This window comes from Haliaeetus leucocephalus, unplaced genomic scaffold (assembly GCF_000737465.1).
Source record: "Haliaeetus leucocephalus isolate CR32 unplaced genomic scaffold, Haliaeetus_leucocephalus-4.0 Scaffold340, whole genome shotgun sequence".
Classification (NCBI taxonomy): Eukaryota; Metazoa; Chordata; class Aves; order Accipitriformes; family Accipitridae; genus Haliaeetus; species Haliaeetus leucocephalus.
Window position 1 is genome coordinate 845,112 of NW_010972776.1, and position 13,532 is coordinate 858,643.

The window sequence follows — 13,532 nt, forward strand, 5'->3', positions numbered from 1 at the left end:
CCCCCCCCAGTCCCTGCCCCTCCACCACCCAGCTCACAGCACAGGGACTTGATGGCCATGGTGTGCTGGCTGTTCTCCGTGACGATGAAGGACCGCATGCAGATGACAAAGAGGTTGCTGAAGCAGGTGAGGCAGGCGATGACCCAGACGAAGACACGCAGGATGATGTTGGCGAGGAGGTTCTCGAAGGAGGAGATGCCATCGGTGTTGGGCTTGCAGCTGCGCACATGTGGTGCGTAGCTGCAGTACTGGAACTTTTTGAAGTAGCTGTCAAGGAGGGGGGAGGAAGGTTTCCTGACTGCCATCAGCACCAGGAGCAAATATGGTCCAGCATGCACAGCCCCCGTGCCCTGTACTCTGCCTGCCCGCACCAGCTCCTTCCAGCCCCTCGGCTACCTTTTATCCTTGTCTGGGTGGAGAAGACACCCCCCAACTAGCCAAAAGCCTGGGTGCTTACACAGACCAGGGGAAGGGAGATGGGGAGGTTAGGGGGAGGAAGGAGCCAGCAGCAACAGAGGGTGCGAGTGGGGACAGGGCAATGCCAGCTCACAGCCCTCCCTGCGACAGCACCCAGGGCCAGGATCTGCAGGGGACACAGAGCGAGGGGGGGGTCCCCGTTTGCACAGTACTGCAGCTGGTTTCGGACCCTAAATAAGCAACACCCCAAAGCCTTTGCAAAACCAGCTGGAGGCACCCCAGTGCTTTTTGGATCACATACCACAGCCACACTCTTAAATCTACCACTATTCAGATCTGTCAGCTGATAAAAACAAGAGTGTTTTCCTCCAAACCGTGACTCTCACAAACTAACATTTAAAAATCAATCCATTATTCAAATCCTTCAAGTTCCATTAACAGGTATTCACATTTTTTCCCCTGCATATTATTTCAGATTAATCTTTTCAAGCCTTATAAAAGCCAAGCCATATAAGCTTAGCAAAATTCTACATTAGAAAACAACTGCAAAACTGCAATGTGAGGCTCATTGCTGCTTAATTATAGATAAAAGGAGAGAAAATGATTGCTTATTAGCAAGTCAGGTAGAAAATGTACCATATTTAGAGTGCAAACAGACCAATTAAGGAAACGAAGATGTACAGTTGTCTTTCATTACAGGTACTTTAAAATGTGCATCTGGAAAAAACTAATCATTTTTTTTTCTCCTTCCAAAGAGAAGCTGAAGCACTCACAGCTGGCTGCATAGTCCTGTTTCTGCCCTGTGTGCGATGCCTGTCCAGCCTGTCTATCTGCACATCTCTGGGGTTCTTGAGTCATTATCTCAGACCCAAGGAAAAGGGCCTCTAATGGCTTCACTTAACCACAGCTTTCAGCGCACAGCTTAGCACGGGTACATGCCTTGGCTGACAGGCTACCTTGCCCACACCCCCTATGCAAAGTGCACCTTCAGAAATACAGATCACTTTTTGTATCGCACATGCACCAGGATGGGGCACGCGCTGGCTCTGCAAACTGCTCCCTGCGCATGGGCAAAATCCGCCCCTTGCTCTAAATAAGCCCCAGCTAAGAGAGACCCTCCTGCCCCACGGGGATTTAAGCAGTACCATCATGCTCAGGGCTTCCAGTGGGCTGAAATAACTTGCTCACGGGTGTAGGAGAGAATCCGTTTCCCTCCCCACCCCCCTGGGCACAGTGCCATCGCAGCAGCAGCCACCCACTCCCCCCACTCACATGTGGGAGAGGTTAGTCAGCTTCTGGAAGGTCAGGTTGTGGATGTTGGGGATCTCCAGCCCTTCCAAGCTCCTGCCAAAGGAAATCAGTGCAGGGGATGCTGTGAGCTGCCCCGGGCTGGGTTTGGGGCTGCTGCAGGCAGAGCCAGTGCTGTAGGGACGGGGATGTTGTGGGACTCACAGAGACCGTAGCTGGGGCAGGCTCTCAAACTGGCTGGGGAGGATCTTTTTCAAGGGGTTGTAGGAAATATTCCTGAAAAGAGATGAGCCTTTGGTATTTTTCCCACCTAGAAGCTATCAGAGTAGCTGGAAGTGAGGGCAAAAGGGTGTCTTTCTATGTCTTTTCCCAGCACTCCCCATTGCCCCTATGATGGGTCCGCAGCACCGAAGCGGAGCATCTGCGATGGCATCGTGCTCCGGGGACACCCGCGGGAAGGACCACGTCCTGCTGGGGCCACCATGGCTCTGGTGGGCAAACAGACCGTGCAACAAGGACATCTACCCACCACGATGCAGGGGTCCTGCAGGACCCCCCATCACTTGCAGGGGGGCAGGGCCCCCCCGGGGCAGTGTAGCCCTGGTACTCACAGCTGCTGGAGCTCAGCCAGGCCATTAAATAAAGAAGAGGGGAGCTGGTCTAGTCTGTTGGATGACAGGTCGCTGCGGGAAGGAGAGCTGTGTTTGAGAAGTGGTTGAGGGCACCAAGCCTTGCACCCGGGGGTGCTGAGCAGTGAGGTGTCCTGGGCAGGAGGCAGAGCGGGGTCCTGAGCGAAGCCCCCACGCCTGTCCCCAGCACAACCCCTGCCTGCAGGAGAGGGGGGGGGGTCAGGGCAGGCAATGGCTGGAAACTTACAGCTCCACCAGTCTGTTCAGCCTGGAAAACGTCCCATCTTGGATCCACTTGAGCTTGTTTCTGCGCAGGATCCTGGAAAAGAAGGAAGAGGAGAAAGTGCATGGGTACGACACAGCCCCACACACCCTTTGGGAGCATCGTCCGACCTCCGGACTGGCCGCAAGCAGCTGGGGGTGCTGGTGGTGCACAGGGCTCACCCATGGGGTGCACCCAGCCCTGTTGCATCCCTCCCAAATTTACCAAGCTGCCAGTGTCACCTCCAGCACCTCAGGCCAGCACAGCCAAATGCTCTGCTACTGTGGGGAAGGTCTAAGCCAGAGCCCAGCTCGCAGGTGGGAGGCACTATCTCGCACAAGCCCACAGCTCAGAGAAGAGCCCATCAGAAGTGTGCAAGATGAGCAGAGCTGGTTAAAGTGCTCAGAAATAAAAACCCAGAATGGTGCACTGAGAAACACAAACTGTTTCAGAGCAGTGGGAGCAGAGCCTTGCAGGACGGCGTATGCTTGAAGGCACTGGGAGACCCTGTGAGTGCCATGACCCAAGGACGGCTCCTTGGCAGAGGCTCACATCGAGCAGCAGGGCTCAGACCCTGACCAGGGCAGCCCACTGTAACGTGGCTCATGGCACGGCTGGGCAGGATGGGGTAGTCCAGCCAGGACGGCTCACCCCACAGAACCCACACACGAGCCCCCATCTCAACTGCTGCATTGGCTCATGAAGCTGTCTCCTGTGCTGATGTGACCAGCAAGGCATGTTTACACCATCCATCTTGCCCGTATGGACGTTTCCATAGCACTGCCACAACAGCCCTGGGAAACACGCTGCTGATCAAAGCCAGCGGGCTCTGCTGCAGAAGAAAAGACAGCCAGCAGGACAGCAGCTCGCCTGCCCGTCACAGGAGGCTGTGAGCAGCTCTCACTGGAGGAAAAACTGTAGCGGTGTACGTTTTGGGGATTTAATGCCTATCTGGGCTTCTCCAAGGGCCTGATAAGCTCTCAATTTATTTGCTTACTCTGATCCAGCAGCATTGGCACAGGGCAGGGGCATTCCCAGTGCTCAGGGTAACCGTGAATGCCGACCCCCTGGGAGGATGGCTTGGCTCCCCATCCCACTTCTGCTCTCCTACCACCACCCTGTGGCAGCTGGCAGCCTTGTGCTCCTGGATAATATCTGCACCATGCACAGCTTTTCTGTCCTTATCTCCTGGGGCTCCAGGGACTTCACAGATCTCTTTGGGAGATAGAGGACCATCATGGGCAGGAAAACTATACCCTGGGAAAGGCCTGTGCATCATCAATGTGAATCCTCTGCCTTTGTCAGCACCTGGGTAAGAGCTCAGCCCTGGGGCCAGGAGGGAGTGGGGCAGGAGCTGGCTCCAGGCACAAGGGAAAGAAACAGATGCTGTTTGACATGCGGAGCGCCGGCTCACAAGCTTTATGGCCTTCCTCAAGGATATTTTAGGGGATTTGGATACCAGCAGAAGGGTCTGGGGTGGCTGCGAGCTCTGGTATTTCCACACTATAGGAAGCTTTTTCCATGCCATGACCTACCACTATCTCCCACCTGACGAGGTCCCCATTTGTTTTGGGCAGCCCCCACGGGCCGGTGACAGGGCACTGGGGCAAGCCCACCAGCTCCCCAACCTAGAGTTGGCCATCCTCCAGCACAGAGCCCCTGATCAAGTCCCTACAAAATTCATGAAGCTGACTGCACTGTCAATGCTGTGTACAAATGTGGGCTGAAACCATCAAAACACGAGACAGCAGCCCCTTATCTAGCCCAGAGCAGCGGGAAATTGGGGGCTCAGCCGAGCGCTGGCTATCCACCCTCCTCCCTCCACGTGCCCGCAATGGGATGGGGTCTGCACCAGCAAGCGGGGGCCATAACCGGACCCCCGAGGTACTCACAGCACTGTGAAGTCACGGCACTCCTGGAAGACAGCCCCGTGCACTGCCTGGATCCTGTTCCCTTCCAGCTCCCTGCAGAAAGGCAATTGTGGCTGCCATCCCCCCACCTCCCCAGGCCCTGCCCTCCATCCCCACCATGCTTGGGTGCTGCCCAGCATGATCCCACCTCCTGCTTGCCCCTATCCCCATCTGCTGCGGGATGCTTCCAGCCCTTTCTGTCCCTTCTGTGCTCCAGGAGCCCGGCCGGGAAGAAGGAGCAGTGCCTGCAGCAGCCCCTGCCTACCCCGCAGGCAGCCCAGCCTCGCTGCCAGCAGGCAGGGTACTCACAGCCAGCTGAGCTTCGGCATCTCTGCGCAGAGGGAGGTGTTGGGTATTTGAGTCAAAGAGTTGTTCAGCATGTACCTGGTTGGGAGGCAATAAGGAAAAACGAGGTCACAGCACCATACATCTGCCTGGGACACAACCCTGTGCATGGATGTGGTCCTGCTGCTGCTCCTGGACCATGCAATATTTCAAAAGGGCTTTCTGCTGGTCCATGGCCTCACCCGGAGGGAAAGCTGCACTGTACGAGCTGTTCACCCAGGGCCCATGGTGCAGCCAGCCCGGAGCAGTGTGGCTGCGGCTGCACCAGCTCCCGTGCACCCCAGCAGAGCAGCCACGGCCACGTGAAACCAGAGCAAGTTCAGCTGCTGCCACCCCAGACAAAAGCCCAGGACATGTGGCTGTTAATGGCAGCACAGAACTTCATTCACCTTCTTTGGAAAAGAAGTAAAGGTAACGATACAGGGCACATTTAGCGGCTGTAGGAGATGCTCTCCAGTGAGCTGTGACAGGCACGTCACCAGGAGACTAGTGCATGAAAGCAGCAGCAAGTGACCCTGGAGCGACAGCCAGTAAAGGCAAATTTATAGCCTGAACTCCTGCTGGTGTTTTTCCCAGTGCCTTTGCACATGCCTGTGTGCATAATGTTCCTCACTGCACATTTTGTGACCACAGTTTTAGTTTATTTGATTTGCTAAAATAAAAAATATGCAGAAGGATAAACAGAGTACGTCACCGAGCAGAGCGGCACGGCGCTGCTGCTGGCAACGTGGGAATGCGTGGCTGAGGGGAACTCTGTCCCACCACAGCCTGCACGGCTCCTCCTCCAGGGACAGAGCAGGGACAGATCTGTGGACACCAAGTGCTACCCAGGTTTTACAGAGGAGCAAAATCCTGGGGTCACAGCCCCCCTTCCCCAAGCCCATTGCCAGCCCTGGCTGCCCTCCATCCACCTATGCCCACAGCTCCCCCATCACCAGGCATAGCCGCAGCAGTTACCCAAGTCCTACACACCCCAAAAGCCAACTTTCAGGCTTTTACAGCCAACTCCAGCAGTTACATCTCCAGCAGAGACAGTGTGAGACTGGACCAGCAGCCACAGCTGAAGCACTCTCCTTGCAGATGTACACCCAGGGAATACAGCTTAAAACCTGATCAGATATATATGAGTATATACGTGCATCGGTGCACTCACACACACACACGTATGTGTTTTTTCCACTGTAACAGCCAAAACTTTTCCCCTAAGGCTGACTCCAGGCTGCGCCATCTATATTCTGGGCTACGGAGAAGGTGTTAAAATCATCTTACAGCAATTGCAAAATTGTTTTTATGGTGGTTAAAGCAAAATTGTTATCCTGTATTTCCATCTTGGAAATGGCTGGACCTTAAAAACCTCTTGGCTCGAAGTTATCTGGTGTGAAGACACCCAGCAGAGGGGCAGTACTTTGGGAAAGCACCAGATCCTGCCTGCAGTCGCCAACTCAAGGAAAGCAGTCAGCAACCCAAACTGCAGGCACTGCTACCCACCTTGCTCATCAGCAAGTGCTGAGGCTCTGCTCAGGCCAGACTCCCCAAGGACCTGCCTGTCCCTGTCCCAAGCAAAAGCAATTAATACTAGTTTTAATTAGGGCATGCTGAGAGCAGGAGATAGCACAGAGGAGCAGCAACACCAGCAAAGCCTGCTGGTTTCCCCTGCCAGCTCCTGGAAATGGGACTGAGACAGACATCTCCCTTGTACCATTACCCCTCATGCCCTGGGGAGGGCGAGGAAGCCACAGCATCCTCGACTTGCCCCCAAAAAGGCCAGAAGCTGCCTGAAGAAGGGGCGCAGAAGGTACCAGGCAGACACCCACCGAGCAGGGTCTCCCCAAACCCCGCAGGAGAGCTGCCCCTGCTTACAGGAAATACAGCGACTTCAGCCCTGCAAACGTCACGGGGACGACCTGGGCAATCCTGTTGTTGTCCAGCATCCTGGAAGGAGAAGGGGAGAAGTGAGAGGGTGGACCTGGAGAGGGCGAGGAGGCATCAGGACTCTCTCGGTAGGGGAAGCCCCTGCATTGACCACTCGTGCTGCCCCGGCAGGAGGGGGCTCTGTCCCTTCTCCCCTGCAGGCATCCATGGACACACATCCCCAGGCGGGGGGCTTCCCCCCTCTGAAGCCTTCCCCCCCACCTCCCGCCTTTGAATCCTGCCCAGGCAGCCCTGGCTGAAGCGTTAGATCCAGCTGCAGAGTCTGGATTCCTTCACAGTCAGAGTCTGTTGGATTTTTCCTCTCTTCTGCTGTGAAATAAAGATAAATTAGAAACCGTTCAGGGAATTCAGGGCTGTGCTTGGCTTCTCAAAAGTCCTCTGACTTGTTTGCAGCACAGACCACCTTTTGCGAGCTGCTCATCCTCTGTTTTCCCTCTTTGGTTTGAGGCACAACTAGGCTGGTCCCATGGCAAGTAAGAGGAGGGAAGCCTGGGGGGTGACAGACCTGCCCGAGCTGCTCCTGCAAATGCAGAAGGGGAACAAGCCATATTGTAAAGCAGCCCTTTCAGTTTCTCCTCTGTAGCAATAACTTTATAAGCTCTGTGTGTAAAACCACACACCACATGGGCCCAGATCAAACAGAGCTTTTGAGGATAAACAGAAGAGAAGGGTACTAGCTGTACTTTCAATTCAGGTGTGCATTTTTCAAGGTGATGGAGCTGCAAGTCTCCATGTTTAACAGTGCACTTCAAGACTTTTACATACGAACCTCCGGTGCTCCAGCCTGGGAGCTGAGGCTGTCTCTGCACAAAGCCCATCACCGCACCATGTGGCTGCTCTGGACCGGCAAAGGGAGCACGACATGGCGAGCCCCCGTGGGGACCAGCCAGCCATAATGAGATTTTGGACAAGACCACGTCCAGTCCATACTAAGCCTGGTCTCAGTAACAGGGGAGGGAAACTCAAATAGGAGTTTCATAAAAGAGCTGCAGCTGAGGCCAATTGTGCCCCAGTCCACAGGGCTGGGGGGAAGGTGGGGAGGTGGACACCCAGCCAGGCATTGCATCCATTGCCACTGCGGGCATGCTGCCACACACACCCTGAAACCATCGTGCCCGCTTTTCTTCTCCACATCAAGGAAAAGAAATTACGGTAAATGGAAGGAAAAGTCAGGATCAGTCACATCTTCTCGGACCAGAGGAGGAACTCACAGCCACTCAAGGCGATGCAGGTCCTCAAAAACCCGGGGCTTCAGCTGTGTGATCCTGTTGTGGCTGAGGAACCTGGAACCAGTGCAGAGGAGGAGAGTGATCCTCAGACACCGCTGCCAATTAAATCTGCTTTTGCTAAAGCTGTTCTTCCCGAGCTGCCTGCGGCCCCTGGCTTCAGGTGCCCCTGGCACCATCTCCCTTAGTGGCTCAAGTGCAGGATCTCAGCTCAGGCTGGAAAACACGGGGATGGGAACAGCTGTGTTTGCAGGAGGTGAAATGCCTCTGCTCTGTCCCATGTTCGCCCAAAATACATGCAACTCCAGCTTAAAGCATGCTTGATACAGACTCTTGCAGGAGCAAGAAAAAGGGCTCAAAACCTGACCTTGATCTGGCTGTACTGCAAGACTTCATGCCAAGAGGAGCAGAGGACTGCATCCATCCCAGGGCTCCCCTCCCCAGGGCCCCGTAACACAGACGCCTTTACTCACAACATTTTAAGCTGAGAAAGTCCAGCAAAGGCTTTGGGTAAGATCAACCGGATTTTGTTGTTTTGCAAAAACCTATTTAAAACAAGAGAACAGAAAAGAGACTTGAAGAAGTATGTTTTCTAAGGGATTCTCAGGGTCCACGGGATGTGCCCACGTCTGCCAGACACCAGGTACGCGGCTCGCAGGGCTGGCTGCTGCCTGCTCAGTGTTCACCAGTAGTGCTGGGGGACAGAGGTCCAGGCTGCAGCCCCAGCTCCTCCGCAGGCTCCTTGTCTCAAGTAACCCTGGAGAGGCTGTTTTCCCTCTCTGCCTCATTTACTCCATGCAAAGGGAAGGAAGCTGAAAGTACAGATGCCCAATGGTCACAAGCGGCTGTTGTGAGCTGCTTCATGTGGTTATTGCCATACAAAGCTGCCATCTCACCCACGACAGCAAACACCCCTCTTCTCCACTCCGCAGGCTCCCTCCCTGAACTCCCCAGTGCAGCAGCTGAGAAAGGTGATGGGCTGAGTGACCAAAGGGTCCCAGGTCTCCAGAGCAGGACAACTCACTCAGGAGACATCTCACACCACCATGCACTCGGGGCGGTTATCAGCCAACACGGGCGCTGCTCCACGACCTGCTTGCCCACCGGTGGGGACAGCATGTCAGGAGCTCGCAATGCCCCTAGCAGGTGCCTGCTGACTTCAGTGGGGACCACAGGCTCCAGGAGCTGAAAAAAAGCTGCTGTCTGGACAAACGCAGTGCCCCTTCAGGGTGCATTGTCCCAAGCAAAGCTATCCCCACAAGTGCACATTCCTGTTCCTCTACACAGGGCCACTGCTGACCCGTGCATCCACTACTCTCCCCTTTTACCACAAACAAGCCAGAGAACAGGATAAAGAAGGCAATACTCACAGCTTCTGCAGATTCTTGTACCTGGAAAACTGATAGTCCAGCAGAGAATGGATTTTATTTTTCTTCAGGTCCCTGGCAGGAAAACAAAAAGAAAAAAAAATAAACCCAGGACCAGCAGATTAGGACAGAGAAGAGACCTTTATCAAAGGAGAACAGTGAAGACTAGACCCTCCTCTTCCTGTGCAATTGAGACAAAATGCAAGGCAGCTGCTCTTCATTAATGCTACATCGCTAACTGCCTATCCCAATCTGCAAGCATTATTTGCTGCAGATGAGTTTTTCCACACTATCCTCCCTTCCTAGCCCTTGCTTTGTGTGTGCAAAGGCACCCCAGGCCTCAACCTTGCCAACAATCTCTGACCCCACACATCTTGGCCAGAGGCTTAGCAGTGAATGCAGGCTCCCCAGTCCTCGCCCCAGGGAAGGATCCGGCCGTTCCCTGCTTCCAGCTCAGTGCTGTTGTGGGAGGGTTGCAGTAAGCAGCTGAAGCTCAGCAGAGAGGGGTCTGTTGGCACGGTAAAAGTTCTTTGGATCCAAGGACAAGTAAAAGCCAGGGATTTTATTTCCTTCCCTTTAAGCTTGTTTTCCTGCCGGGTAGCAGCTTGTGTCCCACTCGTGCCTCTCCCGGGGGAGCGGGTTGCTTGCACCCACTGCTACTCACATCCTGGTGACGTTGGAGGAGACCTGGGGGACAGCGGCGAGGTCCTGCTCAGTGCAGTCTACAGCACTTCCCCAGCACCGGCACCGCTCCGGGAAGAGCTCCAGCCCTGTGGGCAAGCAGAGGGATGTGCTGAGGGGAGGGCACAGGGGGTCCGTGTGGGGCTGGGGAGACCCGCGGCGTGGGGAAGAAGGATGCCCGGCCCCGGGGAGGACAGCTTACAGCAGGCATCATCCTCGTCTTCCTCCGCCATCCTGCTGCTGCTCCTCGTAGCCAGCATGTTGCCCAAGATCTGCAGCCAGCCGCTGTCATCCACTGCAGGGCAGAGAGCGGGGACCACCGTTAGAGGCACCGGCTGCTGGGCACAGACATCGGTGCGGAGCAAAACCCCGGCAGCCTTGGGAGAGGGTGCTGGATCGCATGAAGCCTGAGGTGTGGCTCCAGCCCCGCAGTTGTACCAGGGCAGAACAGAGATTCATCCAGCCCCGTGTCATGTCTCTAAACACAATCACAATAAAATTTTCTTTCTTCTCTTTCTAGCATCCCACCTAGCCCGCTTTAGGGACACCCTGAGTCAGGTGCTGCATCCAAGCCACTCAGTTAATCAGCTCCCAGATGGTAGGAATTTGTCCAGTCTATACCTCATTTGCACTCCTGGACTCAGCACCCCTGAGCAAAGAGCTCCACGATAGCACTATATATTGTGCAAAAAAAGGAACTCATTTTGTGTCTTTAAATCTGCTGAACTCAAATCTCCTGGCTGACAGTGCAGAGCCCCTCTGCTCCTCTGTCTTTCCACCACGGCCCAGAAATAACTGCCCCAGCCTCATAGCAACAAGGGTTTTCCTGCACCCCAGCCTGGGAGAATCCCTGAGGGATGAGCTCCTCCCTGGGGCGCACACACAGCCACTGTGCCGGGATGCAAATGCAAGAGTCAGGGAAGTAGCTGGGTGCTGAAGCAGATTCAGGATTCCTCATGCTGTCATTGCTCCCAGGGGAAGAGCAAGCTCTGCTCCGAAGCACTTGTGGTCCCAGATCCTGGTGGTCCCAGGTCTGGGAGTTACTCACTCTGAGGGCATCCCTCTTTGCGAGGGGCTTGCTGCTTACCGCAGTTCTCCTCGTCAGCTCCGTTGTCGCAGTCATCCTCCCCGTTGCAGTGCAGGGCCTGGGGCAGGCAGATGGAGAGGTTGCCGCAGGGAAACTGTCCCAAGGGACATGCGTGTCCGTCCTGCCAGGAGTGGATCAGAGGAGGCTCTGCCCAAGGAAGACGAGGTGCTCAGAGCTGGGGCAGCAGCCCCCCACCCCTGGACCCCTTGCAGATGCTGTGCTGTCGCCTTTGGGGTGCTGAGCTCCTGGGGCCACATCCTGCTTCGTGCCCAGCTCCGGTACTTTCAGGGCAGAGCGGGGCTGGGGGGCTGAAGGGTGCTTGTACTGCTGACGAGGACCAGCATTGCCACAGCGGTACCCTGTGAGACCGTGCTCCAGCCGGAGCAAGTGTGAGATGATGGGGTCCTGGAGACCACCGAGGAGGCAGGAACATGCCCCAGGGGAAAAGAATGACCCAAACTCCTGTTTCTTGGGCACTTTTAGCTGCCAAAACGCTGCCTTGAAGCCAGGAGATCTGGGCAGAGGCAATTCTGCTGAGGAGCTCATGGAAATGGAGAGCCCCAACAAACCAGCCACCCCATCCCTCCTTGGCCACTCTTGTCCCCCGTCCTGGGTTTCAAAGCTGTCCTGGTGGCTTCAGCTCTCCCTTTGCTGAGCCCTTTCCATCAGAGCCATCAAAGACAGCCAGCTGCAGGGCCCTGTTCATTAATATTCTGCAATTATCCACGGCAGAGGCATGCTCCAGATCCAGCTAAACGTTTCCACAGCCCGCTTTGATCAGGGCCCTGGGAAGTGGCAGCCATCAGGCACAGGGGAACACAGCTGGGAGGGGGACCCAGCTTGTTGCTCAGGATTTTCTCCAACTGCCAGGCTATTAATGGCTAACGGTGCATGCTATAATTAAAAGCACTTTGCCTCACTCACACACACCCCTGTAACCATCCCATCAGCAAGAACTGTGACATGATGCGGGAATGGATAGGATTTAGGAGTGACTGGTGGGGACTCGCAATGCCCCAGCGGGCAGCATCGCACAGAGATGGTCCTCCCCAGCCGGCCTGGCAGCCGAACCGCGGGTGCCCAGTCCACACGAGTGGAGTTTTCCCACGAATAGGTTATGCCTGGACCTGAGGAAGTTTTCCATTAGACTAGAAATATCCCCACATTCTACAATAGCTGGCTGAGCTAGACGTAAACAGTGTGCACTGCCTGAATCCCTGCCCAGACATCTCTGACCGGCCAGGAGCCCCGCAAGCCTGCCCCAGGATTTACTGACGCATCTGGGACGTTTGTTCTGGGGAAAACGAGGACTCCAGATCCATGCAAAACCTGATGGATTTAACCACCATGATTCAAAGAGATTTGAAACAGAGTCTATTGTGGCTCCATAAATCTTTCCTGAAAACTGGAGCTATCCCAAGGACCTCTGGAAAGGATCTCTGTCCACTTGAAGCCACAAAGCAGGTCCAGGTGACATTTTTAACAGACCCACACCATTGCTCCTCTTTGTCTCCCACCTTGAATTGGCCGGGACCCCATGTCCCAGCCACGGGGCAGCCTGGGGCATGAAGGGAAACCCCGTTCCTATAAGGTTTTGAAGACTGAACTGTTGCCTTGCCTGGGGAGCCGCCTGCCAGGGCGCAGGAGCTGGTGGGGGGCAGCTCTCCCTCCCTGACTGGGGACCCCTTGGGCTGACCCAACCCTCTGGGGAGCTCCTGTGCCAGGGGCTCCGCACTGTCAGAAAGGGCCATGTCACCTTTACACCAAAGTAAAAACTCTGGGTTGTAGCCTTGGTACAACTTGTATAGTACATTGGGCTTCCAGAGACCTCTGTTTTGGAAGTGCCTGCCTTTGACTAGTCTTTTTGCAAACCAAGAGGTAACTTCAGATTTTTATAAATGCTTGTGGCTATACTTCTGTATTAGACATGTCTAAACCCACAGGGGTATGGCATGTGCTACTGCAGAACACTGAAATATGCAACAACTGTCAAACGAATTACTGTCTGCCTGGGACATTAAAAAGCATATCTGCTATTAAATGTTGCAAAGATTTATCACTGAAAATTCATTTATGCATGATCTTTTGTTTCTTTAGCTGGGAACAAGAACATCTATTTTCTTCTGATAACACAACAAACACAACCCCAGGCTGTGACAGACAAGTCACTGCTGGCTGTGCTGGAGGTTTCTTCCCAGCCTGCAAATGCCATGCCAATGTCACATATATCTAAAAGAAGGAAGACAGGAGCCAGCACTTGGCCGCTTCTCTCTGGTGAGTGGTGCAGCAGCACAGGCAGCTCCTGCTCCTGCTCCAGTGGCACTTCCCAGGGAATTTGCCCAGGGACAGCTCATTACTGGACAGCCCCATCCAAGACCTCTCGTTAGCGCAGAGTCTCAGTGACTTTAAATACTTTTTGGCATGATTC

The 13,532-nt window shown here is 54.7% G+C and overlaps 2 protein-coding genes across 4 annotated transcripts in view; one reads left to right on the forward strand and one right to left on the reverse strand.

The window, feature by feature from the left end:
• The window catches only part of STARD8 (StAR-related lipid transfer (START) domain containing 8), an 86,969-nt gene extending 81,860 nt beyond the window's left edge, over nucleotides 1-5,109 (forward strand). For all 3 annotated transcript variants that reach the window (XM_010572362.1, XM_010572363.1, XM_010572361.1), the window contains exon 17: nucleotides 5,099-5,109. The gene's annotated coding sequence lies outside the window, so the exon portion shown is untranslated. The remainder of the gene's footprint in view (nucleotides 1-5,098) is intronic.
• Nucleotides 1-13,532, reverse strand: part of LOC104834858 (relaxin receptor 2-like) — an 85,117-nt gene that overhangs the window by 1,943 nt on the left and 69,642 nt on the right. The window contains exons 3-16 of the mRNA XM_010572523.1: nucleotides 11,105-11,251; nucleotides 10,220-10,312; nucleotides 10,001-10,106; nucleotides 9,340-9,411; nucleotides 8,443-8,514; nucleotides 7,955-8,026; nucleotides 6,672-6,743; nucleotides 4,776-4,850; nucleotides 4,449-4,520; nucleotides 2,542-2,613; nucleotides 2,277-2,348; nucleotides 1,870-1,941; nucleotides 1,690-1,761; nucleotides 38-267 (exon numbers count right to left, since the gene is read on the reverse strand). Coding sequence (XP_010570825.1) covers nucleotides 38-267; nucleotides 1,690-1,761; nucleotides 1,870-1,941; nucleotides 2,277-2,348; nucleotides 2,542-2,613; nucleotides 4,449-4,520; nucleotides 4,776-4,850; nucleotides 6,672-6,743; nucleotides 7,955-8,026; nucleotides 8,443-8,514; nucleotides 9,340-9,411; nucleotides 10,001-10,106; nucleotides 10,220-10,312; nucleotides 11,105-11,251 — 1,299 coding nt within the window. The remainder of the gene's footprint in view (nucleotides 1-37; nucleotides 268-1,689; nucleotides 1,762-1,869; nucleotides 1,942-2,276; nucleotides 2,349-2,541; nucleotides 2,614-4,448; nucleotides 4,521-4,775; nucleotides 4,851-6,671; nucleotides 6,744-7,954; nucleotides 8,027-8,442; nucleotides 8,515-9,339; nucleotides 9,412-10,000; nucleotides 10,107-10,219; nucleotides 10,313-11,104; nucleotides 11,252-13,532) is intronic.